At 39.1% G+C, this 26,801-nt stretch overlaps 2 protein-coding genes across 5 annotated transcripts; one reads left to right on the top strand and one right to left on the bottom strand.

The window, feature by feature from the left end:
• Positions 1-265: 265 nt before the first annotated feature.
• Positions 266-21,911, bottom strand: LOC144642586 (proton-coupled folate transporter-like). 2 transcript variants are annotated; one of them, XM_078501573.1, is made up of 7 exons: positions 21,905-21,911; positions 5,608-5,876; positions 4,772-5,087; positions 3,287-3,832; positions 2,817-2,900; positions 2,229-2,388; positions 266-1,157 (listed from the first exon to the last, which is right to left on the bottom strand). In XM_078501573.1, the coding sequence occupies exons 1-7, from the start codon at positions 21,909-21,911 to the stop codon at positions 941-943; spliced, it is 1,599 nt and encodes a 532-aa protein (XP_078357699.1). In that variant the 3' UTR covers positions 266-940. The 2 variants fall into 2 exon arrangements, with proteins under 2 accessions (XP_078357699.1, XP_078357700.1); XM_078501574.1 differs by lacking the exon at positions 21,905-21,911 and adding an exon at positions 7,471-7,566.
• LOC144642608 (ras-related and estrogen-regulated growth inhibitor-like) lies at positions 9,368-26,192 on the top strand. 3 transcript variants are annotated; one of them, XM_078501619.1, is made up of 6 exons: positions 9,368-10,055; positions 11,070-11,123; positions 21,390-21,518; positions 22,696-22,752; positions 24,251-24,324; positions 25,181-26,192. In XM_078501619.1, the coding sequence occupies exons 2-6, from the start codon at positions 11,072-11,074 to the stop codon at positions 25,664-25,666; spliced, it is 798 nt and encodes a 265-aa protein (XP_078357745.1). In that variant the 5' UTR covers positions 9,368-10,055; positions 11,070-11,071; the 3' UTR covers positions 25,667-26,192. The 3 variants fall into 3 exon arrangements, with proteins under 3 accessions (XP_078357745.1, XP_078357746.1, XP_078357747.1); XM_078501620.1 differs by lacking the exons at positions 9,368-10,055; positions 11,070-11,123 and adding an exon at positions 13,910-14,004; XM_078501621.1 differs by lacking the exons at positions 9,368-10,055; positions 11,070-11,123 and adding an exon at positions 18,553-18,856.
• The last annotated feature ends 609 nt before the right edge of the window (positions 26,193-26,801 follow it).

Raw genomic sequence — 26,801 nt, 5'->3', positions numbered from 1 at the left:
CTGATTGGATCAAACCAAAGCAATCGCGACTAGTGTTATTGCTTAGATTCCGTTACAGTAGGTAGATTAATAGACAATAATGTCTCTGCAATGCAAGGCAGCCCTAGCCTGCGTAGCTGACTGTATAGTTGGGTTAAAAAAGCGTGCTAAAGCAAGCAGCGAAGCAGCGACAACGAGAGACGCAGCCGCGAGTGGCTTGGGAAAGAGGAGTTGTTGCAACTCCTCCTCCCGAAGCCTCTCGCGGCTGTGTCGCTTGTTGTCGCGGCTTCGCCGCTTGCTTGTGCACGCTTTAATACCTAACAATACCGCCAGCTACGCAGGCTAAGGCAGCTCTTGATGCATCAATTCTCCAGCCCTTTTAGAAGACCCGAATATTGGCAAGGTGATTTTGTTTCTTTCAACTAGTAAGCCTGCGTAAACATGCTTCAGGTATAAGAACAGCAACTACAAAACGTTATTTTTACACAATTAAAATATCAGTTAATTGTAATGGAAATACATTGAACTGGTCAACGTATTTGCCTTAAGAAGGTCTGATCTACAGACCATTTCTTAATGTCTCTTTTAAAGGGGCCCAAGGATTTAGTGCCTCGGGTGGGTTGTACCATATAGGGGAGCGCCACTGTAATAAAGCTACGCTTAAAGGGATTCACACCCTGTATTTAGTACTGATACTATAACTGTAGATATTCTTTAAAAAAATACTGCAAGCTTATTTACATTTTTATACATAATAACTGCTTTTGGCCTCGTCCGTCTAGTAGACACCTAGAACTTGTGCAAGTATAATGTTATGGATTATTGTCTATATAGACGGGTTATCCAAACTTCAGAGCCACTCAAATTCTATATCAGTGTCGTGAGATGACTGGGAGAAAAAGATCGAGAAATTAAACCTCTGAGTTAAGCTAAGCATATGGATGTCTACAGAATTTTAGTTCTATTGTTCAGTTGTCTTCACGAGCTCGATATCTTCTTGGCAAATTGTAGGTTCCGGTACCAGTTTCGCATTTCCCTCCTCGATATCTCCGCGGTTATTTTCTCTTTTTATCAACTCTTCCTCTTGTTTCTGATTGGCATTTTCCTCCTCACCCTCCAGTTGCAATTCTTCTCCTTTTTCTTGGCTACGATCAGTAACAGGAGGGACCTTTATGCACCTGTAAACCAAAGAACAAAACAAATTTAGGTTTGGGATGTTCAAGCTAGCGTGAACATGGATACTGTAATGCAAAATAGTTGCTGGCCCATAGCAGTGTCAATCTGTTCAACGTAAACTAGTTATCAGTTTGTAGTATCCAACTACAGCTTTTGCCCAGGTGGATAATCATCGGTGCTGTGGACTAACTTCGGATTCATAACATAAAGCAAATGCTGAATTAATGGCTCCACCCCTAGACTGGCATTTTGCTGAAAGAGCACGCTAGTTGCGCAAGAACACCTCAGAGGACTTCAAGTATAATGGCTGGAGCAGTGCCACAACCCCCAAGCAGTTTTGTCATATATGTATTATAGCTAGCGAGCTCCCAAAAAAGCACCCTTTTGCTCGCAGGCAACACATATTAAGAGAGATGTAACTCTCTTTATTTTGCGTTCATAACTCGGTATGCAGTTTTCTCCATAGGAAGCCAACCATTTATTCTCGTAATGCTACTCAGAGTGAGCAGACGTCTCTTTTCTTGCGCTCAATTAACACCTTTCAGTTTTGGTTCAAAAATTGGTTACATAGCTTTTCAGAGACCCGTATAAAGTGGTTTTAGAAAGAAGAGCGTAATCACTCTGGCCATAGTTAGTAGTCCCCTCTACTAACTATGCTCTGACCAACCACAAAAAAACACGATCAATCCAGTGAACCAATCATTCTCGACGCAAAAACATGTGAGCGAGTCACGTACGATTGGTGTTACTTCTGACTAACTAAAGTGACACGAGTGCTTTAAACCAATAACTAAGCATATTAATGCACAACCAAAGCAAACACGAATTACTTTCGACACTCAAGTGAAAATTACTCTAGTGGCTTTATATATGTTTGGGTTTTGCTGGGTCTTGTATTTTCGTGCTTATCATAACAACCAATCAGAGACACAACGGATCCCTGAAGAGCTACGTCATCCTGTATGAAATAAGTCGAATCTCAGGCCTCTGTCGGGCTGGCGATAAGTTACTTAGGCTTTTGACCTAACAGTTGAAATTTGTTGAAGGAGTCAAAAAGTGTGTTTATAGCTTACCAGAGAAGGCACAACGGAATGATCTTTATGGCGGCACACAGAAGGAATACAAAACCGTTAAATGTGTGACCGAGAGTGCTTAGATATACGTTGTTAAACATCATTGCACCCACAAACTGGGAAAAGGTGCCGATAATGCCATACGCACAAAACATGGAACCTGCAGGAATAAAAAAAATCAAACATGAGGAAGATGACGTTTTACTGAATAGAATAGCTGGATTGTCCCTCGTACAACGAAAGAAAGTGACAACCTGAAATACATGTAATTACTACAAATTTTAAGAATTCTCCAAACTTTGCACTTCAAACAATTGATGAATTCGAAACAAACAGCGCCACTTCTCAAAAGTTTTTATCTGAATTATCTCCCACACATGACATAATGCCCTACAGATTGTAGACTGCATGAATTTACTTCCTCTTTCTGCCTGTCTGCATGTTTGCATCTCTGACTGTCTGCCTGTTTGCTTGCTTGCCTGTCTGTCTGCTTGTCTGTCTGCCCGTTAGCTTGCCTACTTGTCTATCCGCCTGTCCGCTTCTCCACCTGTCTGCCTGCATGTTTGCAACATATGCACCAATACATACCTTGTTCATCGGGTCCTACTATCCTCGACATTATGCCGAGAAAGACTGGGTTGACAGCTGATTTAAAAAAGCCAAGCCCTGGTGCTGCAAGGAGAAACCACCAGATTTTATTTCACTATATGTTCGTTGTGGACAAAAAAAGTGATAGCTTATGAAAGTCTGATGCAAATGAGTTACACTAACGATTCGTTGAAGAAGAAGAAGAAGAAGAAGAAGAAGAAGAAGAAGAAGAAGAAGAAGAAGAAGAAGAAGAAGAAAAACGATGACCTGATTGGTCAATCAAATGTACAATCGCCAATCGTTTGTCTTTTTCACACCAAAAGAAATAACCAGAGGGACCTTGTGAAAATGACAGTGCAGGAGAAGTGCAATGCCAACAATGGATGTTATTACGGAAAATATACGAAAGCATGTTCAATGCCTGGACATTTTCTCGCTGGTTGATAACATAACGGATTTTTACTACTCACCAGCGAAGGCTAACCAGGTGCTAGTTGCAAACGCCAGAAGTACCATTTCACCAACCTGACTGACAATCGATATCCCACTGGTTACCATCTCACTGAAAAACTTCCTTAGCAACTTAACACCAATGGCGCCTCCTACTCCTGTGATGAACATTCTGTAAGCCAAAAAGTACCCAACGAGCTTGGGACTAAAACAAAGGGGACTCCTCATGACAAAAAGACCGGTCACGCCTCCAAGCCCTTGAGCGGTTAGGGTAATAATTGCCCCAGTGAAGACAAAAAGAAGAAGACCTTTTCGGGTTCCACCTTCTCGCTTCTTCCTGAAGACGTTTACTAGTGTCTTTAAGTTCTTTAGATCGAAGAACTTGTGTTTCTCGTTAGTGACTCGCTCAGGGTTTTCAGGGACAAGAAAAATGACGGAAAGTGCTGCAGCGATGTGACAGGCGAGAATGAGCCATGTTGGAGCGATATACCCGAACGTATGGATCCAAAGGCCACTGGTCAGCCGACTGACGACACCACCCAGGAAGACCAGCATCTGCATGATTGCTGTAATAAAAGGGAAAGGTCACATGTTTGCTCCCCGTCGTCTTATCCAGTAAAAATGGTAAAATCTATATTCGAGCCTAGTGTGACTGTCATCGGGTTTTTTTAGATGTACTGCTACTCCTCAAAGATGCAATCTTTGCAGGTAAGTTAGTCCCTGGAGAAAACAAGTCAGGGGACAAAGGGTAGGGCGATGCATGATCTAAAACTCCCAGTGGTTAGTCATTCATCCCTCGACCTCAAGTTCACTGAAAAACCTTTTAAGGAGTGTAAAACTTACTTACTACTTATCCTCATCGGGCCCATGAGGACTCTTGAGGCCGGTTCCATGCAAGTTAGGGCAAATTAAATTTCGACTTTTTTACAATTGTTTTGTGGGATTTTTTAAACTGATTATCATCTTGTATTAATTTGCATAAATAATAGAACTTTCTCTTACTTGGAAAAAGGTGGAATCAAGGATGGCGCGTCCAAAATGTCGGATTAATGCGTTCAAAGACGTCATTTGACAGCTTTTTTGAAGCTCTACTAAGCGGGTGTTTACATGATACAGGGAAGACTTTCCTACCGACGCGAGCTCTCCCCAGCGCTCTATCGTGGCTCTTTGATCGTTTACATGATATTACCCAGGGCCGTAACCTGGCTTTTGGCGAGGCAAAATCGCAGATTTTAGTTGTAAAAAACGCTACTTTTTAGCATTTTTACAAGGCATTTTTTTGTTCAACTGTGAAATATTTTCGCAACTTAACGCCTTTCATATAGTCATCACGGTATGGAACACGCATCGTTGAGAGTTTTCTCATATAAACACCCCCTTAATTTTATTTAATACGCGCAGTGCAATGCAAATCAAGCTAGGAAATCAACGTCAGTGTCCCACTTATACAGCCTTCTCCTGAAATGTAATCTGCGAAAGCGGCTACTAAAAACACTTTTTCTTACCGATTCTGAAGGCCACTCCCGTCTTCTCGGTAGTGTCAGCAATATATGACATGGCGGCTAACGTAAAGGTTGACAGGAATCCAGAGAAGCCGCTGATTGCTGAGCCCACAAACAACACATACAAAGGCCACTCGAAGTACATGATCATGAGTACCACTACAGTATGCAACATTGCGCCAATCACAGGGGCGATGAGAGCAGGTTTCCTCCGGCGAGTCTTGTCTGTCCAAGGCCCCCAAAATGGTGCCACGATGAGCGATGGTAGGGCCATAAAGAACGTGTTCCCTAAGTCGATTCGTGTGGACAAACTTTGCACCTGACGAAAATTGATATTAAAAATGAGATTGGGTTAGGTTAGATATGATGCTTGAGGCAGGAAACGAATGAATTCTATATGTTGTCAGTGCGAATCCAACGAAGGTTCTCAGCTATTTCACTGTGGGTTGTGCAATGTCTTGAAATCCTTATTTTCTTTACTGCAACAACGCCTATTGTAACAACGCCTGGCGCTTTATGACTTAATATCTATACTTCATATCCCTTCCGGCACGTAAAAAAGTTTGCATGAGCTCGAGGGCAAGGTGTTTCATACCGCCAGGGCCTAGCATAAATTGACTAGAAATACTGATTTCAACCCCTACTTGGGTGACACAACACAATGACGCCAGCCAAGACTCGAACCCAGAGTGCTCGATCGAAGTCCGGCGCACTAACCATTAGGCCACCGTTGCTGCAGGTCGAGGGTTCTATTCACATAGAGAACTCAACTAACAACCAAACAAGCAAATAAACACACTTTACCAGTCAATAACGGAAGGTCAATTTGTCTACCATACCTTTTCCTCTAGTTCCTTTAAAGTGGAATTAGGCCCAGTGAAATTACAGCCAGGTCCTTCTTTATCGACCACCAACTCGGAATAAGGAAAGCCCATCCTCTCGCTTACGACCTTGTACACATATTGGTCCCAGATCGGCATACTTGACAGGAGTCCGAATGCGTAGAACAAAATAACAGGTTCCACGGTAAGATAGCGTCTCCATGTGCGAAGGTGTTGCCGAGGCATCTTAAATAACACGTCAGTCTCAAGCCTAGTACACAGCAAATCTAAAGAACAGATAGTGAAAAAGTGGTTGGTTAGTAAGTTGGTTGCTTGGTTGGTTTTTGGTTGGCTTGCTGGTTGGTTGGTTGCGGGTTGGTTGGTTGGTTGGTTGTTTGGTGGGTTGAGTTGACCTTTCAGTCATTAGGAAATGGTTCTCAAAACGTAAACTGAGCAGATATGCCCTCCTCTCGTCGACTCTCGTATTCTCTTCCATTCGAATTTGCGAACCACAAATTCTCAACGGGACCGGCGACGACAGTTTTCGCTCATATACTCTAAGCCTTTTCGACCGAGTGAATTGGTAAATAACCGAGTGCTGTGAAGTTTGAAAAAAACGCTCGTCTAACTCGCATTTTAATAATCTATCTTACTAAACAAACAAACAATTTTTCAATAAAAAACAATTGCATTATTTATAACTCCTTCAATTCGAATTTGCACAAAAAACCGTAAAGCCGTTTTATCTGTGTCAAATGTGGCCTAAAATTGCCTCGTTTCTAAGTTCAAGTTTCTAATAATGTAATGTTTAATAGACACTCATTGCAGTATTAATAACTGAATTACAGAGTAAAAAACAAGCTAAGGTATAAATATAAGTTCTAAGTATAAATCTAAGTTCGACTGCAGTGTTGTTGTGCAAATATAAGAGGGTCTTCAATTGCGCAATCAGTTGTACTGCTGGAACAGCAACAAATGAAGATAAATTTGAAGTTTCTTTTGTAGTATCTTCAGCGTTTTTTTTGTCCAGATCAGCCTACTGTACAGGGAACTGTGAGATGACTAGTAGCTAAGGCCATTCAAAGATTTATTCAGTTGTTTCAAGTCCAGACAGGTTTATCTTTCGTAAACAATAGAAAATAGCTCAACAACAGCTTGTGAAAGAAGTTTCGTTATACAACTATGCAGAGCTACTAGAAATATCGTAACTTTCACCCTAAAGGAGCTTGACACGACTGACCATGAATTACAGGCACAAAAGTTGAGTCCTGAGGATTTCGTGAATTACAAGGTCAGCGTACAATTACTGCGCAAACAATCCGTGATTTGCATCCAAAGACGAATAAACAGCAGCTTTGATCCTTTCCATGTATCTGAATCTAAACAATTCATTTGCGAAGACTCGAGTAGCCAATGAAGTAATGCAAAAAGATTTTTCCTATTTCTCTTTTTCTTTTTGCTTACGGTCAGTGCAAATGCAAGATTGCACCAAAATGCCCAGGTCTGATGACATTGCCATTGTCTTAGAGGCATATTATGTTCAGCAAGAAGCTGCAAGAATCCTCCGTAGCAGCTAGCCGTCTAATAAAAGCGAGGCACCATGCATAGTTGCTCTCCATTCACAAGTAGATAATTTATACGGCATTGAAACCTCGAACACCATTCGACTCTCCATAAGGCTAGAGTTCGCGTGATCGAGCTTTAATTCGCAAGATTTCTGCAGGGTCAAGGGATGCGAAAAAATTGTCAAAGCAATTTATTCCATTTTGATTCCTAAAGACGATAGATTTTTACGAAGCTAGGGTACGTATAAAAAAGGTTGCCTTTCTAAGACAGGGATAGCAGCAGACTAATTTAGTTCCTAAAAGCGAAATCGCTTACCTGTTTTATACAAGTTTCCTCTTAGTCTTACTTCCAATCGGCAATGATCCTCTATTTGTCTTTGTGTTTGGCGTCATGCGTCACACAAACATTGTCTTTTTATCTATCTACTGTAACGGAATGTAACCCACAACGCTGGTCACGTTTTGTTGAAAAATCCCCCCCTTTTCTTCCGCGAGGCGTATACACGTCTTGCCAAATTGGCCGAAAAAACCTGTATTCTTTTGTCTTCATGTTATTTAACCTTTATGGCCTCGTTTTAATCCAAAAATTCTTTTGAATTCTGCAGATGCAATCGAGACCACGAAGACCAATTAACATGAAGACAAAAGAATAATGTATTTTCCGCCATATTGGAAAAAGGTCTATGACCGTTTAAAAGATGGCAATTCACCTATGAGTTTTTTGTCGTTATTTTTATTAATTCATTGTTTTGAATCTTAGAAAGGAAAAGTCTAATACTTTTATGGCATTACTTTCAACATATTTTACACTGAGAAAACAAATCGACAGCTGTTTCGGCCTTATTGGCACTCCTCAGTACTGCGAGAGGCAAAGTGGTTTTCAGGAGAACGTTTTAACCTCTCCGGTGGCACTCAGTTTCCAACCTCACTCACACCAGTGTGGTACATTAAGGCTTGTCGAAGTTAGTTTTACATGGAACTCATGTAGTGACAGTCTGATCCTTTCATCAGAACATTGCTTTCAACACACAGTAGACAGAACCGCCCAGGCCCGGTGTCTGACATTTGCAGAATGCAGAATGCAGAATGCAGAATGCAGAACTCAGAATGCAGAATGCAGAATGCAGAATGCAGACTAACAGAATATATTGTGTTACCTTTACCATTATTGAAAGCTAACCGTAAACAGGCTAACCGAAGTGCTATTTAGGCTAAGCGGAGTGAATAGTACGCTAACCGGAGTGTGTAGTAGGCTAACCCGTGTCATTCTCGACCCCAGAGCTCTTCTCTTTTGCGCATGACTGACGCATGCAGTCACATGCAAAAGACAGTAGCTCTGGGGTCGAGAATGAACCCGAGTGAAAAGTTCACTTCGGTTAGCCTACTTTACACTCCGGTTAGCCTGTTTACGGTTAGCTTTCAATACAATGGTAAAGGTAACAAATATATTCTGTTAGTCTGCATTCTGCATTCTGCATTCTGCGTTCTGCATTCTGCGTTCTGCATTCTGCATTCTGCATTCTACAGTCTACATTCTGCATTCTGCATTCTGCAAATGTCAGACACCGGCCCAGGCCTACGCGACCGCTTTTGAACGCGACCAGTCATGGAAGCTAGTGGTAAAATTAAAAGCGCGCTGATCTAGTGTTGATGAATGTTTCCCCAGCAGCCATAATGACGATAGAAAAAACAACTATCAGCAGTATTTACCAATACCAACATACAAATCCATAACCGTGATTTTGAATACACTGCATTCGCAAATCTTTTGTGATAAGGCATACCTGTGTCACTCTATAAAATGTGACCTCGAATCAAATCTTTCTGACCATCTTGCGCAAGCTTTATCTAAAGCGATTTTTAATTTACTGATTATAAAAATAATTATCTGCCACAAGCTAACATAAGAAAGATCTATCGATTAAATCATAACAAGTGCAAAAAGTTCTTAATAAAGAACGAATAGCATTTTAATTTCACCTTTAGGGCTCTGAAGTAAAATCAGCATAGCAACTTATAAATGTTTGATGCATCGTCTACAATTCTACTTTGGGATAATTTCAAGACTTTGCTCGTAAGATGAGCAGGGAATATACAGCCCACACATATTATTAGTTTATGCTGTTATTTGAATACTAGCTAATACTTAAACTCTAAATGATTCATTACACTACTTTATTTAAATATGTGCGATGTGCGCCACTCACTTAACCGGAGATCAGTTTACTTTATGGCTTGTCGCTGCCCTATCGCATAAAAATCGATCCTGATGCAATTTTAATTATTTCCTTTTTGGCAAAAACATGTATCAAGACCCTTTTCTTCATACCCAGACTCTCTATAGCCATATTTTCCGTGTTTACTTTTCGATACAACTTGTATTTACTCCACGTGGCCATCACAGCTTCGTGTCGACTTGCAAATGAGCTGCCCTGTACATTGACTTTTATAGTATGGGCAATTTAAGACAAAAGCAGGACCTCTTTTTTGAACATTCTTTGGTGAAGTAAACGCTGTGTTCCTCAGAACAAAAGCGAAGTAAATATCAGCTAATATACCAACGTGATGTTCCGGAGTAAATATCTCAACGGGGGGCTCATTTAAAAACGCGTGGTCGTCCTTTATTGTATAAGTTGAGCGAACAAAAGAAGATGAAATGAGTGGCATTTTTTTCATGTTATCTTGCCAGCATTAACGGTCAGGGGTTATCACGTTATCTTCCCAAAATGGCAATTGGACCTTGTGTCTTTTTGAATACCGTTCTAATGTGCTGTTTACTAACTGCGGTTGTGAATGCTCATCACTGTCAGTCTGATGGAAACGACGAAGTGCCCACATCAAGCTTTGGTGTACATGTATATCTGCACTGTCCAACAGACCCGATCTCTGAGCCCGGCTAAGGTAAGTTATAGGCTTTGCACAACATTTGCTGCTTGCGTCTCTCAAGAATAAGTGCTTCTTAAAATAGTTCGAGTGTATGGTGATCAACACACAATAATTTTTCTCGTGTTTACTTTACGTTAGTTTAAATTCAGGTTCCAGAGGTATTCAAGCTAAGACTAACAGAGCAATCAATTTGATAAGTTTGTAGTCTTTTGTAGTCTTTGAGTCCGAGGTGCAAATTTACAAAGATCGTTTAATGTCATTTTCGTCACAAAAAAAGAGTTCTGCTTCCTTCGAGATGTCAGAACTAGAAGAGTAACCTCAGATTGCCTAAAAGATACAGAAGTAAGCTTTAGGTGTCTTGCTAGATGTTTGTTGACTCTTTCGTTCCAAACGAATTGCTAAATACTCGATACTCATTGCTATGGATCTGTTATAAAATTAGTTCGTGAGATTCGGTGTAGTTATTTTAAAGACAATTAAGTTACACAGAGTGACTTTCTTTTATATTTGAACATGCACTTTAAACTTTGCTGAACATTAGCAGTTAAATTAATAGCTAGTTTATGCTTTTGTGAGCTTATTGCGCTTCCTCAGCATACACCGAGTTCCTTTTTCCCTTTATAGCTATGATGGTATACGAGATTTTATTCCAATATTATTTGGCTAACTTTCTAACCGCTCGTGCATACAGTAAGCCTAGTCCCCAAAAGTCACGTGTTTCCTAGCAAGTTGCGTTGCATGCCTTTGCCAAGATTACGGCTGAAACAATTAGAAATCAGTAAATAAGCAAGTTTCGACTGCCAAAATATGTTGCCTGTCAGTTTAAAAACTTCTTTAAGAACAAAAAACAAAATCGTGCGAGAAAAATAAGTTTGCATATTTCACTACGCTTGAACGCACCAGTAACCAGCGAATACAAACATAACCCTCTAGTTTTATTTTATATCTACACCTCTCTTTGATCTTTAGTCATTCCTGGGTTTTCTTATCGACTTATATGTTTAGTGTTGTATTTCTGTTTTGTTTAAGACATGAAGAAGACCTCGTCCAGAAACCCGTCCTCAAGTAAACATAGCCCATCACGTAAGATGAAACTCTTTCAGTTGTTTATTTAGGTGGCTTATTAATTGACTTTATTTAATTTTAATCTTGAACTGTGAAATGTTTGTTTAATTATTGAAGTGTGAGCTAACATGAATGGTCGGCAATTGTGGTTTAATACTATAACTGAATTCAAAGCATTCTTCTCAGTTGGCCATTCTAAAACTGAAATTTGCGAACCCTTTTCAGGATATGTAGTACTGTTATAAAACTCGAAAAATGTACACTGTCTTTTGAAAGCGTTGTTTGAAAGAATGGGATTGGATTCTTCTTATATTGCATATACTAATCCGGATCGGAAATTTTCGATGTGTTTTTGTTTTTTTCTTTGCCCCATAGAAACAGATTGCGGTCAGATAAGTTGAATGCATTTTTGCTATCTAACCATTATCGAAGAGTAATTTCCGGTTATATGCATGGTCATCAGAGTCTTAAAACATTTCACACTGTATAGCCGTGTAAGTAACAAATCAACAATGTTATGGTGTACTATTAAGCCGGACTAACGATCCATTTGTTATGAAAAACAGTTCACAAATGTAAGGTTCAAGATAAAATACGCACGGACTGGAACTAAACTCTGAGATTTAAAAGTGCCTTGATTCTTGACGTCACTTTTTGTTTCTTACGCGAATGCATGCCATTGAAAATAGAGACTGAGAATTTACATGCTGGCTTACAAGACGTATATGCTAGCAATAGAAATTCCGCTGACAAGTTGTTGACTCGTTCACATTTTGTTCCCAAAACGAAGCGATTGAGGAGGTCTCGATGAAGTATTCTTCAATCCAAAATGGAACTCTTTACGAAACAACGTCCTTTTTATCATGGAAAGACTCAATGCACTAAGATCGAAGACAAATCTGAATGCTCTAACAGTGAATTTAAAACCATGTATCAAAGATGAGAATACTCTTTAAAGATTTTTCAGTCGGCTCTTTGTAATTGATTTTAAAGAACAAAACGTTATTACATGAACAACTGTAAAGGACAGTTTGCATGCAAATTAAATTGTACCAACAAATCCAACGTCAAACACTACGACTAATAACAATAATCCAATATGTTGTGGGAGCGAATAAATCATGCAATCGAACACGCCTCAAGTCCTCTGAATGGGTGATCAACTTTATGAAAGAACTTCAAAAGTCTGATCTTCTAGACTAGAGAAGAGAGCTTTTTAGCTTCGTGGAAAGTAGCTTGTTCCAGGCTCTCGGTTGTTGGGGGAGAGCGAAAAACGCGGGCGAGCGAGGAAAAAAACGATCGGGACGAACGACGCTTTCGTCCTCCCCGTCATTTCCTCGCTCACACGCGTTTTTCGCTCTCCCCCAACTACCAAGAGCCTTGTACAGCCCACGTGGAAAGCTTATTAACATCACGCGTCCAGTGATAACAATTGTATTACTGACATAAATGAAAATACATGGTCGCCAAATTTGCTTGGCAGAGATCTGCCAACTTACAGATGTTTTCTATTAATTCATGAAATGTCCAATTTTCCCTTCGTAAGTGACAGTTTTCCAAATTGCTTTTTAATTTGTCCTAAACCTGTGTAAATTTAAACGTTCTTTGAATATTTAATTTTGATTAGTCCCCGTTATTATGACAGAATTCTTGCAGGGATGATTGCGTAAAAAGATTTCTATCTTTTGAAATTTTTGGCTTGACCTCGTGCTATTTTAAAAGCTAAGCCGTGCTAGGAACATGCCGAGTTTGGAAAAATATTTCTGTGAAGATATTCATTGTTTTAAATACCATGCCAGTAGAGCACGTTTTGACGTCGTTGAGTTTTTTAGTGTTTTGACGGCTGTTGCGATAAAAAGACTGTTTAAAGTCTAAGGGAACACTTAGAAAAGTTATCAAAGTATTAAGTGGACAGGTTTTACATCATGTGGTTTCCTGTACAAGTAACCACACATGTGTAAAACTTGCACGTACTTGTGGAATTGTGAAGCAAATAAAGAAAAACTTTGCAGTAGCAAGCAACCATCTCCTGAAATATTCGAAAGGCAGTGAAAGTTCACACTAAATGCAACCAAAGAAACTTGTGGTGAAAGAGTGCGATCGAAAGTGCCAATGCAGTCGGACCTCTCCTTTCGGACAACTCCATTATTTCGACACCTCTAAATTAAAGACAGTTTCCTCTGGTACCAGAGAGGCTATCTAGAGTTCATATAAACTCCACCTCTGTATTACGGACAGTCTGCTCTGTCCCTTTGGTGTCCGTATTATCATGAAGTTTCCATCACAAGAAATTTAACTTGTTCTTGTAAACTAAAACCCTTAGAAGCTACTAAGCTCCATGGTACGAGTAACTTACTCGTTAAGAAAATGATAGAGATAAAGCGTGCTTACTACATATTTTGCTCAACATTTGAGGTAATTACCGCCCACGCAGTTTTGCTACAAACTGACACTTTAGTTCACGAAACACTATCCAGCTAACAACTCTTTTTAAGCATCAAATCACATTTTACACCTGTTAAATGCGCGCTTTTTAAGAAAATCACTTTGTTTGTTGTTGAGATTAAAGGAAAACCGTTTCCACTGCTTAACAACAGGATGCAAACTTGTTTTCGCTCTCGATATAAAAGGAAACACGTCCTTCAGTATATTACGAGCTTTCTCGAAATATCTGATAATCCTATTGCTCTGTTCATGGTTGGAATACTTTGACTATTGTGTACTACTGACAGGCTTCTAAATTAGTTCACCAAGAGGAAAAGTCGCTCTTCCGAAACTTAATATTAGTCATACAAAGTATGTTTTGGTACATACGTTTGCATTTGAGAGCAATCTTCAGCTTAATTTTGTAACTCCCGTTAGAGGAAGACCTCGGAAATGCCTTCAAAAAATGGCCAAGGTAGGTTTGATTATGTCAGAATGTTTCAATTCGTAGATAATGAATTTCGTAACGTTTTTGTGCTATGTGATTGATTAACTGTGCGAATTTAAGAGCGTTTTCATGAGTTAAAATAGATTTTCTGAGTTCAGTACAATAAACTTTACGACGCATTAAGGGTATAATTAAATTTAGAGACCACAAATGAGACCAAGAACCATGCAAACAGTTGATCAACTGTTAGAAAACCAGTGGGAAAGCTAAACAGATAGACGAACTCGCTATGAGCAAACTTTGTTCATAATATGACCGTTATTCAAACAGTTATTAAATACACTTACTTAGAAATCCCAGTCTTGAATTTTGAGAGAGAACACTATGTTTACTGTGTAGATATCTGTGTTATACTTTTTTTTGAAAATTAAACGATATCTTCGTTTTATTTTTTACGCTCAAGCTTTATATATTCTCACTATTCAGTAAGAAATGAGATAGAATCGAACGTCATCTCCTTCTGTACAAAAATACGAATCGTTCTGATGTAATTCTACTGCCGTCGAGAATTTGAAAATTAATGACTTAAACCGGCAGTGTGGCACTTGATTCTACTCAATACAGTTCCGAGTATTCTCGTCTTCTTATCAAAAAGTAACATTGCGATTGACAAGAAATACAGTTAATTAATACTTTGTGTTTATTTTGATTTTCTGTCTGCCTTTTCAAGTGCCAACTGAGAATGTTCACGGGGGGTCTGTACAGGCATTTCCGAATTGGAAGCAATATCCCTGTGAATTGAATGAGCGACGATTTACACATGAATACTGAGAACATTCAATAACTAACAAATGTTCCATGCAAAAGAGACACTTTTTATTTTCTTAGTCCCTCATTTCTCTCAGGGTCAAGCGAGTGGAGAAAAATGAGGGATTACACGAACTCCACAGAAAAATAGAACTTGACAAACAAGTTTATTTTCTACTACCATAAAGAGTCCCATTTTAGTCATTTCTCGTAGCCTTTTCAATTCAGCGTTTTGCAGAGCAAACATTCACTTCTTGGCAAGTTGCAGTGCCGATCACTTGATCTGAGAGGTCTTTCGTAATTCCTTAACCTTGTTAACTACATAGGTTTCCGGGTCTTTCCTGCTAAGCTGATTTTATCTGACCGTGCAAGATTCTTTGCTCTAATCTAATTTAAACAGCCGAGAAACTAACAACAAAATCCCTGATTAGGAAATGTGCAAGGGGTTTTCTTAGGGGCGTGTTAAGGACGTTCGCGCGTATCTTCAACACCAACCCCTGCAGCCAGGTCACCAATCTCCCCGAGCGCCAGATGATGTCACTGTTCCGACCGCGATTTTCAGGCCAACTTCTCGGCTTTCAATGGTCTCACAAATTTACTTTGGGTCGCTGGTAAATCTTCTCCGAACATTCACTGCAAGGTGACGTCGCGCGCGAGGAGAAACAACATACCCTCCCATTTGTGGATAATGTAACGAAAGTGGGGGTCACGATCATGAGAGAAGAAACAGCGAAGTACGTGCAGCTACCTACCCATATGTGTTAGGAATTTCTCAGCGCGCGCCTCGAGCAGACGTGCTGCCGGCGACATGAATACGCGCAGTAGGGATAAACAATTCGCGCGAACGTCCTTAAGTGGCTGCAGGCGGAGGCCAACTTTGGTCTAACTGGGAGCAACGCTTTCCCTAGAAGGTCTCTCTCACACGTACGACCACACAATGCACGATTTCTCTGCTTCGCGACTGCGCAGTTCGGATGAAAGCAGGAAGCAGATAAGAAGCTGAATCTGACACGATTTACCAGCAATTAATTACTATTCACCAACATGGAAAAAGCTTAAACAACTTGCAGCTTGTGGGCACGAAGAAATTTTTTTATAGTTTGTTTTTTGCACAATGAAGTATACGCTGGACAATCACTCACTCATCCCTACCTGTACCTTATGTTGACAAATAATTATAAGGCTTGAACAGGACAGCATCACTGCACTGCACTGCTGTTGGTCTGTATTCTCACTGAATGGCAATGCCTGCGGTAACGCAATCCCATGACTGGCCGCATTTTTGGAGGTCGTACCATGTATCCCCCTGCAACATGTTTCCAAACTCTAGCAAATAAGTTTGGCTTTCATTTTTGTGTTCTCATTGAAACACATGGATCTCTGCTATCGTCGTCTGGTTGACCGTGATGTAGCTAGGTAGGTGGTTAATTTCCGCACAGTTTGGGATTTTAATCATCATTGATCATCCGGGCTTTTGTGGCTTTTGGCGAGGTTTTCGATGTAGATCCTTTTTCGTTGGAGACTATTTCGTTGGAAATACAGAAAGCAAAATTTCAGCAAGCTTTAACGATTGCCCTCTTGTTACAAAACGTAGCCAGATTTCAGTTACTTTTGAAACGTGCAATATTTAGAAGAAATCATAAGCTACAAGTTGTATAGACGGCTTGCATCTGCTCTTAGAACGAAGTCCCCGAATATGAAATGAGCTATATGTTTTTAAGGGCGTGTCCAAGCTTAGTAGTCTAGCTCTTGCAAAAATTATCATTTCTATAATGATAATGATTATAATTATGATTATGAGTTCTCATTAAAAATGAATGAATTAAAATAAAACACCATTTTTCTTGACGACGTTTCCGTTGGTTCACTTTGATAGAAAAAAATCCCGGATATTTTTTCTCAATTCCTTTGCAGTCGCCATATAAACTAAACGTAAACTCTAGAAATTATTGTGTCACAACCACGAGATTTCGTTGTCAGAAAGCTAATAAATGTCAGCCTTCCATTATTGAATTAATTAATTTAAATTTTCACGAGATGGAGTGATCTCCAACGTTTGTGAAGAATGGTCCTCCGCTGTTTTATGTCGAACTGAATATAGATCCAGGACGGTGGAGTTTGGAATTAATGACGTCATTTAGCGCGAGATGACGTCATAATTTACACGTTAACACACGACATTTTCTGATGTTTTGCACACTGTGCAAGTTTCTGCGTACAATTTTGGAGGTCGAAAGGGAGTCACTTTATGCACCCAACTCAAGTTTTCATGATCAGGCAGAGTTTGACTACGATTTCTTTCAAATTCAAAGACGTCCATGCGGATTGTTATTTGTTTTTGTCATTTAGTTGGAATTTTTTCGCAGTTTGTGAATGTCGACTGAAAAGTTGACCTTTTGACAGATTTCCTTCATTCACTGATCCTCCTCAATACCCGTCATCTATACCGTGCCTGTTTCTACTATTTGACTTTCCTTTGATGTGAAGAACATTCGAAAGCATGACTTCAGCGCTTCTTTAAACTCAAGTCTGTTTAGGTTATGTTTGTGCTGACAAGAAAATTAATCATTTTAATCCCGCATTGACGAGCAATAAGGATATAAATTATCACCGTTAACTTTCCTAAACACAGGCCTTAACTTGGAAATGCTAAACACCTCATTGGATTACGCGTATGCAATAATTCAGTTAGCTTTTTTCGCTTGTGGTTTTAAGCATTCTCAGTACTAATCGACTCTTACTTAAGCCAGGCGATCGACGGTACAGATTATCTCCTTTGAAATGCAAAACAGGGCATCTCCCGTTGCCATTTCTGTGGAACGTCCGGTGAACGGTGATCTGGAACTTAAACTGGCATCGCACCTACTTTTTCTACGACCGGCCACTACCCACTTCTTAGCCTACGTTTTTTTTGTAATTATGCAATAAAACAGATCAGAAGAGATTTCAGTTTGAATGCTACGGCCTTGATCGCCTAGTTTCATATACGTCCTACAGCATTGGAAAAGTAAGCCTAAATCTGTAGAAGCATGATCGACGCCGGTCGGTCTGTGGGCGTAGCTTTGATGCGGTTAATATAAAAGGTGAAGTTCATTCTTCATTTTATTAAATTAACCTTATTTCAATACGGATTTGACACAATTTCTTTTTCTGTCAACACGAAGTATTAAGAGCATTTTCTTAATTCAGAAGTTAATTCATCGTCGAACGTAGACTGGTATTGTGTCTTTACACAATGACAAAGTAAGTGTCGGAGACAAAGTAGGTGCGATGCCAAAAGAACACCCAAAAAACAACGTTTTCACCATTTTTATTTCGAATTATTGCTAAAATAACTTTTCTAAACTTCGTTGCCCAAGCTAACCGTTATCTTGTAACTGTTCCTTGCATTCTCCAATAACGTCCACGTTCTAGAAAATACCAAACTTGTTAGTTAAGGTATAGCTTCAGTTATTACGTAGTCGAAATGCTTTTGAGTGTTGCTATATTCTTTTAGTTGAGCCGGATAAATTAGAACCCGTTTTCGATTTCCGGGCATTTTTATGTCGTTACTATTGTAACAACATCTCAAGGTTAACTGTTCCCTTTAAATATTGTCAAGGTTGCTGCATGTTTTCAAACTAGTAAATGTTGCTACCGAAATGTTTTTATTTTCTCTGCTTCGGGTTTTTTTTTTTTTTTTTTTTATAAATTATTCAGTATTAATTTTTTATTTTATATTTAATTTTTTTGGGGGGGGATATCGGAACTGAATTTTTGCCAGTGTTGTTTAATTAAGAGTTCTAACTTTAAATTCTTTGCGGCGAAGGAAATATTGTGATGACAAATGGCTTCTTCCTGACATTCCACAAAAGAATGAATAGATCTATTTCCGAGCCGAAAAGGAATAAAAACGTCTTTTATTTCTGTCCCGGCCACATTCCCGTCGTAAATAACTCCAAAGTCGAATTCACAAAGGACAAATTCAGTCATTTAAAGCCGAGCAGGGTTACAACACCGGTGTCTTGCAGTGATACTAAAGCGCCGTGCCTAGCAACGATCCTGTTCTCGAAGATTTACCAAGTTTGTTAAGGTTAGCTACTTTAAACATTTCATAGTTAACTCGGTTTCTGACTTGTTGGTCATTCTTTTAGTTAAGTGAGATGAGATCGTATACGTTTTTGCCATCAGCATCAAAGTTATTTTAAAGTCATTGCCCTGTTGCCCTCCTTCTGCGCGTCCCTTGCGCGCGCGCGCGCCTCATGGCAGCTTTTTCTATGTGGCTTGTCCGCGGGGTATGTCGCTTCCTCGTAAACGGTCTGTGCCTATCAATATCTTATACACTTAGAATGTAATTTTGCAAATCGTGACTTGTTTATTATGGAGAAGTAGCATTTTGCAGTTTTTATTGATGATTACTGAAAATTTTATACAGTTTATAAGAGCGATGAAATACTCAGCTTAGTGTTTTAGTTTTGATCGGCCGGAGAAGCTATATAATTATAGACAATAGTTGCTTGACTGCACTCAATCGTTAGTGTCTGTGCTATAAGTGGCAAATTAACGATCGAATTCCCGTATAAATGTGCAAAAACAGATATGACCCGGTTTTTGATATCTGTTGTCATATCCCATTCATCTTTGACATCGGAATCTTTATGACCTAATGCACTGGTGATGATGTGATCTCGGTACATTGCAATTATTTTTGTGAAGACGTTGGTTAATTAACCTTTCTATTCAAAGATTATCTCAGTACGAAACTACACCAAATAAACCTACTATCTACTGTTCCCAATCTTTCCTTTGCAAATGCTGAGAGTTTCTTCCACTTTAACAATCAGAACCGCCTTGTACAGCATGACAATCAGTACCACATGAAAGACCCATGAAAGTTCTCCTTAATCAGTTGAATGGTGTCGCATAAGGGTTTCTTTCCGCAGCGTGACTTAAAACGTAGAACCACAATGAAGAGCACAAAAAAAACAGTACCACATGAAAGTACTGCTTAATAGCTCTCATTTGAATGGTAACACACTCCTGTTCAGGGTGTCATTTGCAGCGTCGAGGATCGGGACATTACATGTCGTCATAGTCAGATTATTAAAAGAGACACAGAAGCTTAGGTATGGCACCTCCGAATCCCAGTTTCCTTTATGATCAATCTCGTTTATTTTTTGTGAATTCCATCTTTGAGGCAGTGAATGAAATGATCATTGTTCTAAACTTTTCAATTCAAAAGCATTCTCTTAGCGCCTGAAGACATTTTTTCTGCGAAAACACCCGTGAAGAAAATCAATTCGTTCGATCACTCCATTCTATTCCGATTATTACAACAAGACCGACTCGTACCTCTTCTGTGCCATCTCGGCCTCAAAGATGTGGCAAGATCTAGCACAAGACTGTGGACTGTATTATCATTCTTTCAAATGCAATCAATCAGCTGATAACCACAATGATTTTATAATTACCAATAACAAATTTAGAGACGGTCATTTATACACCTGCTGGGTGTAATAAAAGCTCTGGGTTCCAAGGAGTCTTTGGATAACTTTCGGGCACTCGTTAGTCTTTTATTTGATTAACTTCTGACACTGTTGATTTTTTTCCAACTTCTCTCGCCAATCAAAAATGAAAGCTCGCAGAATCACGTTTTGACTTCTCGACCCTTACTATACTGTCTGACTCTCAGTTGGTATTTTCCAACTTCTCAGCCAATCAAAAGCTGTAAACTGATACAGTCAGGGTCTCGCGCCAATTCTGTAAACACGTGTGTTGATGGTGATTTCTTTGCTGGTACACGTGTTTTCAGCTGCCTTTTGAAGACGGTCACGTTTAACACGAGAAATCAGTCAACCACGTGTTTTTTTATGTCATTCTCGGTAGTGGGCTTCGACAATCCATAGAAGTTTTTTCACACTAAGTATATTATGCCTGCCCTATACTGATGCTTTGAGTTTCTTTGAAATCTTAAAGAACAAAAATGCTGTGAAAAAGAAATGGGAACAGACAGTCGTACCATTTGCGAGCTGTTAGATTTGTGACTCAATTTAGTGTAACGTAGCTTATAACTATTTTCCAAAGAAATGATTGGGCCTTTATTGGTAAAACAATAACGTAAGATGAAGCCCACGACTAAAAGGATTAGATTTGCTTAATTAAGACGTTGCATACGATTTCTTTTGAAATTGATCAATCGTTCGTTTCATCAGTTGTTACAAGAGATTATTAATAGGTCATCGAGCTTAATTAAACTCATTCTTTTCATAACATAGAGGTGCTAAATTTGAGAAGAACATTCTAGGGGTTTTTAGGACTGAAGTTTTGATTGAAGTCAGCTTTAAAACACAAACAACAGCTATCCCTTAAAACTGATCAACTGATCGCAAGCTTAAGAAAATCGGTCTTCAGAATATTTATTGTATCTTTGCCAAAGATTATACTCTTACTTTTAGTCATTCCGCTAAAATCATGCACTATTTACTGACTTTTGAACCCTCCACCAATTCACAAGGTCATATGATAAAGAATTTATTGCCTCTGGCCATGGCTCTCCAAGACAATGGACAATGATTAGTCTAAAATTAGCCATACATAGTTACAGACTAGCCGTGTTTCTCTACCAGATTCAGCGGATAAGGACTCGGCGAGCAGACAAGCTATGAAGCAGAGACGCAAACTTGGCTCGAGCACCCAAGTCAATCTACGGAACATCCGAATTGCTGTGATGGGCCAAGATGGTGTAGGAAAAACAGGTAAAGTGATATAGCTCGGATTATTTCAATATATTTAAACCGGTACACTTCGAACGCCGGTGTGCTTGTATTGACTGCTAACGATGTAGTCCTAGCATAGTTTTCCACAGAGCTAATTTTCTTTTTTTTTTTACAATGTAAACGCTCAAAACGTGCTCAAGTTATTCGTAATTTCAATACGATGATTATGAAAGAAATATTGAAGAAGTGTTTGTCTTATATCTCATTTTTGTCTCAGGAATTTCGACTTCGATCTCATTGAACCACCAAGTTTTAAATAAGTGCACATAATCATGCGATCATGAATTCTGGAATTGTAGCTTTTAAAGCTGCATAAACTATATAACGAGGGTTGTAACCCTTAAACAATAATCAGTTAAACTTACCAGTCATTTAAGAACTCCTATTCGATGTAACCGCAAGCAAACAAGTCGGTTAACCACAACTAACATGCACACTTGAAACGCAGTCAGTCAGCACTTTGGCGACACGGTTTTCAAGGACGAAGCACGAATATATATTTTACCATTGACGAAAAAAAATAATTCCCTCCGTTTCCTAAATGTAAGGCTTTTAATGTATATTTTTTCGAAATAATCGTTTTTCAACTTCAAACATACTGTTCTCAGGTTTCTCTTTCAGCCGAAGTTGCCTTAGCATAACATTGTAGTAAGGTCAACATTGTAGTAAAGGGCTCAAACTTCCATCTTAGCTTTCGAATTAAATCACACACGTGCTATTGCAGATGAATTTTAATTTTTCTTGACTTCAGCTGTCAAATTTTATTCTGGCCCTTATTAGTTCAACAGAAATTACATGTTCTTATTCAAAAATCTGTTTTTTATTCATTGGATGGTTTAATCACTAAGAAACAGTCAAGTTCATATGTAGACATATAACATGATAATTCGTTGCTCTTCGATATTTTGTGGTTTTGTCAATCGGTGCGACGACTCATTTCTTTGTTCGTCTCTAAGTTTGCGTTATTTTTCTGGTTGAGTTTAACGTAACTGTTTTATACGAACTCAATTTCTGGTGTACCTTGTTCCTGAACATCGATTTTAATCATTATGCAGAATACTATCATATTAAATAACCTTAAGTTTTTATTATTACAGTGTTTATTTACTTATAATCTGCTTATGGGATTAACGTATTTTAATTACACTGATTTCAGCTCTTACAGTACGTTTCCTGACCCGTCGTTTCATAGGAGAATACGATCAAACTTTGGGTAGGTATAACAACATCATTTTATTATCATTTCGATGGCCCTGTCTGCAAAGAGAGATATCAGTTTAAAGTACTTATTTCTCTCAGCGTTCAAAAAACATCTTGTTTTATCTACTCCTTTATCTTGATGGTTTGGTATCTTGTCTCATAAGCTCTCAAAAAGATAGTAAGAACCACTTGGTTTAGAATTTTGATTATATTTCATCATGACCAAATGAAGTCATTTGGTCAATTGACGTACATACATTTTTGTTTGACGTTGAAATTCCAAAATAGGAGACAGTCCCCATTGTTTCAAAATTGCCTCTCAGCGGGTCAGATACGCTTCAGATGAAAAGAGTAGGTAATAACTACTGAAATCCTGCGGCGAATGGCTCAAGACACGCGACGTACACAAAAGCAGTTGTTTTCGAGAAAATGGTATAAAACCATGTAATATTCTTCTCCAATAGCTGTTTAAGTTGGTGACTTTGTGAGGCGCGCAAAGCATCGAAAAATTATTCGACAAACTCCCAAACAGACTTCTTTCGATTCAGTATGTTTAGATTTTCTTTCTTTCGAGTCAAAGTACTCTTTTGAGAGGGCTGCAAAAGCGTCCATCCACTTGTTCAGTCGATTGGCAACGCACCAACATAAACATCAAAATATCCTGGAGCTAGGAACTATACCGTCCTACGCCCAGAGCAACAGGTCTTTCAAATACGCGACTGTCACTGAGAAATGTTTGTCAGGTCTACACAACCATGCAACCTATATAAGAATATTGTCCCTTGGCTTTATAAATTTCACGGGGTAGCTATTAAACCATGCAGCTATAAGTGGCCACCCGCTGTTGCAAGATAAGGATCCTTTTAATTGAACACTTAAAAAGCGGAAAGATTTTTTATGTTCCTCTGGCTCGTAAAAATCTGTCTCAATCTTCTCTAATCGAGACAATCCGTGTTGCTTCATAGCCTATTATTACCTGGCTGGAGGTTTTCTACCTTTGAGAAATAAATTTTTAAGGTTTTCTTCGATGAGAATATAATGTTGTACATGTACATGCCAAAAATGACTTATCTACAGAAAGCCGTACTTGACATTCCCAGTCACATCATTTAACTCAGAAGAATTATTCAATTGTCTCGAGGGTTCCTTATCAGGAAATATCACATTAGAATCTGTTGGGTAATAGAATGGTATGGCAAAATGACAATTGAGTTAATGTGCATGAATCCGCTTCGGTATTGAAATACACACAGTGCTTTGTTTGCACGTTAGGACTAGAAGGATAAGGTTCTTTATTAGAATGGGTATTTCAGCGTGAGGGTAAATATGACAAAGCGAAAACAAAGCAACAACTTTTTCACAGTGTTGTGACGGAATACTCCCCTCCCCCCCCCCCCCTTCAAACCCGCCCCCTCTTCCACCAACCTCACCCAAGGCTAATGTGTGACTAACTATGACATACTAAATCTCCTGGTCTCGGTTGCTAATAAATGTCGTATTCGTTTCCACAGAGACAACAAACAGACATCATATTGACGTGGATGGTGAATACGTAGCTTTGGATATTCTGGACACAGCAGGGAAGGTAAATGTAAGCTATATCTGCCCTGTGTGATACAGTGTCTAGTAGTAAAACCCACAGAAAAAATTCCGATTTCCGGGGCAGAAAGCCTCTAAGACTATTAAAAAAAAAAAAAAAAAAAAAAAAAAAAAAAAATAAAAAAAAAAAATATATTTTTTAAAATGCCTTTATCCACTTTAACAAAATAAACCCTTTACCCCAAAAATAAAAAAAAATAAAAAAAAAGGAAAAAGTTGGTTTAACCACCTTTAAAAAAAATTAATTGATGGTTAAAAGTTGGTTAAACAAATTTAATTCAGATTTAACCACCTTTACTTTCGCGAAAATCCCAAATTTCATGCTGTGATTGGTACTTCCTTGGATGGAATGCTAGTCTATTGCTAGTCATGCCTCCACACCCATCCTCCCACACTCATCTTCCACCCTTACCCCACAAACCTAGCTACAACAGTATTAAGCCTAATCCAAAAATTCGCCGATTCCTATTCACAACTAAGTGCAGAGAGGCTCTTTGATGGTAAAGTGCCTTTCTCGGCAAAAACTCAACTTGAGGATGTTAGCCATACAAACTCCAGCAGTCTCTTTAGGAAAGCTTCAATGTCTCGACTATGTAACATTGTCTCTGAGCAATTGCTAACCGAGGTGGCCACTCCTATAAGCCTGGTAGTTTCCTGAGGTCTCCTAACACAGTAATTTTTGTAAAATTTCATTTCAAAAGTGGTTAATAAATGATGCTGATGATGATGATGATGATGATGATGATGATGACGACGACGACGACGATGATGATGATGATGATGATGATGATGATGATGATGATGATGATGATGATGAAAATAACTTTCTTTTTCAATTCCAGAATTCTGAAGAGAAGCTTGAGAGCATTGTGGGATATGCGGACATCTTTCTTGTTCTTTACTCCATCACGGATCGCGCAAGCTTTCACGAAGCTGGCAAAATCGTCAAGTATATCCGACGACACAGAACACTCGACTCTAGCAGTATTATTATCGCTGGAACCAAGCGAGATCTGGAGCATTTCAGGACGGTACGCGAGACAGACGGCAGCAGACTGACCTACTCACTCAACTGCGGGTTTTTCGAAATTTCAATATCGGAGAGTTACGGTGAAACAATGGACATGTTTAACGAGATATTGAGACAGTATTTGAACGCACATCCGCCACAGGATCCATCTGGCATGCTATCAGCTTCCCACTCTCCGACCCCGTCGAGTCCCATGACACAACACAAGGAGATTAAGACGCCGTCCTCATGGGCGAAGGTGAAAGGACTGAAAACTATGCCTTTTAGAAGGAAGTCTACGCAAGCAATAGCCTGCTAGCCAAATGATGACATAATCGTAACTTTCCCTGTTACATGTACCGCTGTAAAGATTTCAACAACAAAAAAATGAACCACTAAAAAAACTTGTTTCTTGAACTACACAAGCAAGGACAAAAGATACAGTCGACATTCTCAAACTACTCCCCCATGAAGAGCGAGCGTAGCCTGAGCTTCATTCGATAACAGAAAAAAAGGATTTCAGGGTCTAAATGTAGATATATATTTGGCATGTGCAATGTGTAGTTCTTTTTGACAGACTCTGTTGTAAAAATATTACTTTGGTGAAAATATGGATTCTTGCTGAGGACTGCTTTATGAGTATACCTAGGACTGCCTTATGACAATGATTATTAAGCCTGCAAATGGCGATTTACCGAAATCCAAACTAAGATTAAAAATAGTTTTTGGATCCCTTGTCCTATAATATGTGGAGTGTATGGGATCTGTAAATATGTACATGTACTGTAAATATTTATAATTAATTTCTTTTACAGGAAAAATACTTATAAATAAAAAATGTAGTCATTGACAAAAAATTCTTTATTTGCCCTTTGTCGCTACGAACTTGATACCAACTTAACAATGTCCCTATTAATATCACAAACTTCAGTCAGCCGGTGCTTCAGTTAAACTGAACTGACTTTAAAAAGTCGCGTTGCTTCTGTGTGCCGATATATTTTTATTATAATTTGCAACCGTTTCGAGTTAACTCTTTGTTTTGAGTGGTATGCCATAAACGATCCCAGTTTTCCCATCATTTTTTTGGCATCTGGTTAAGATTCGAGAAAACTAATACTGGGATGTTTTCTTCCTGATAAACTACCGTATTTCGGTTTTTTGGGCGGGGGGTTATATAAAATTTTGGGGGGGGGGGGGGGGGGTTGGGGGGGGGGGGGGGTTTATGGGGGGGGGGGTGGGGGGGGGAAAAAAAAAAAAAAAAAAAAAGAAGCGAGGGGGGGGGAAAAAAAAATTTTTTTAATTTAAAAAAAAAAAAAAAAAAAAAATTTCCCCCATCACCAATCCCTTCCGTGGGGGGGGGGGGGATATTCGGGGGGGGGGAATACCAGAGATTTTTTTTTTTTTTGGGGGATGGGGGGCTTAAAAGGGGGGGGGTTTAAAAGGGGGGGGCTTAT

The sequence above is a fragment of the Oculina patagonica genome, chromosome 2 (assembly GCF_052425735.1).
Source record: "Oculina patagonica isolate OP01 chromosome 2, crgOcupat, whole genome shotgun sequence".
In the NCBI taxonomy this organism is placed as follows: domain Eukaryota; kingdom Metazoa; phylum Cnidaria; class Anthozoa; order Scleractinia; family Oculinidae; genus Oculina; species Oculina patagonica.
Note: the sequence above shows the minus strand (reverse complement) of the source record. Positions and strands in the feature narration are given on the sequence as shown.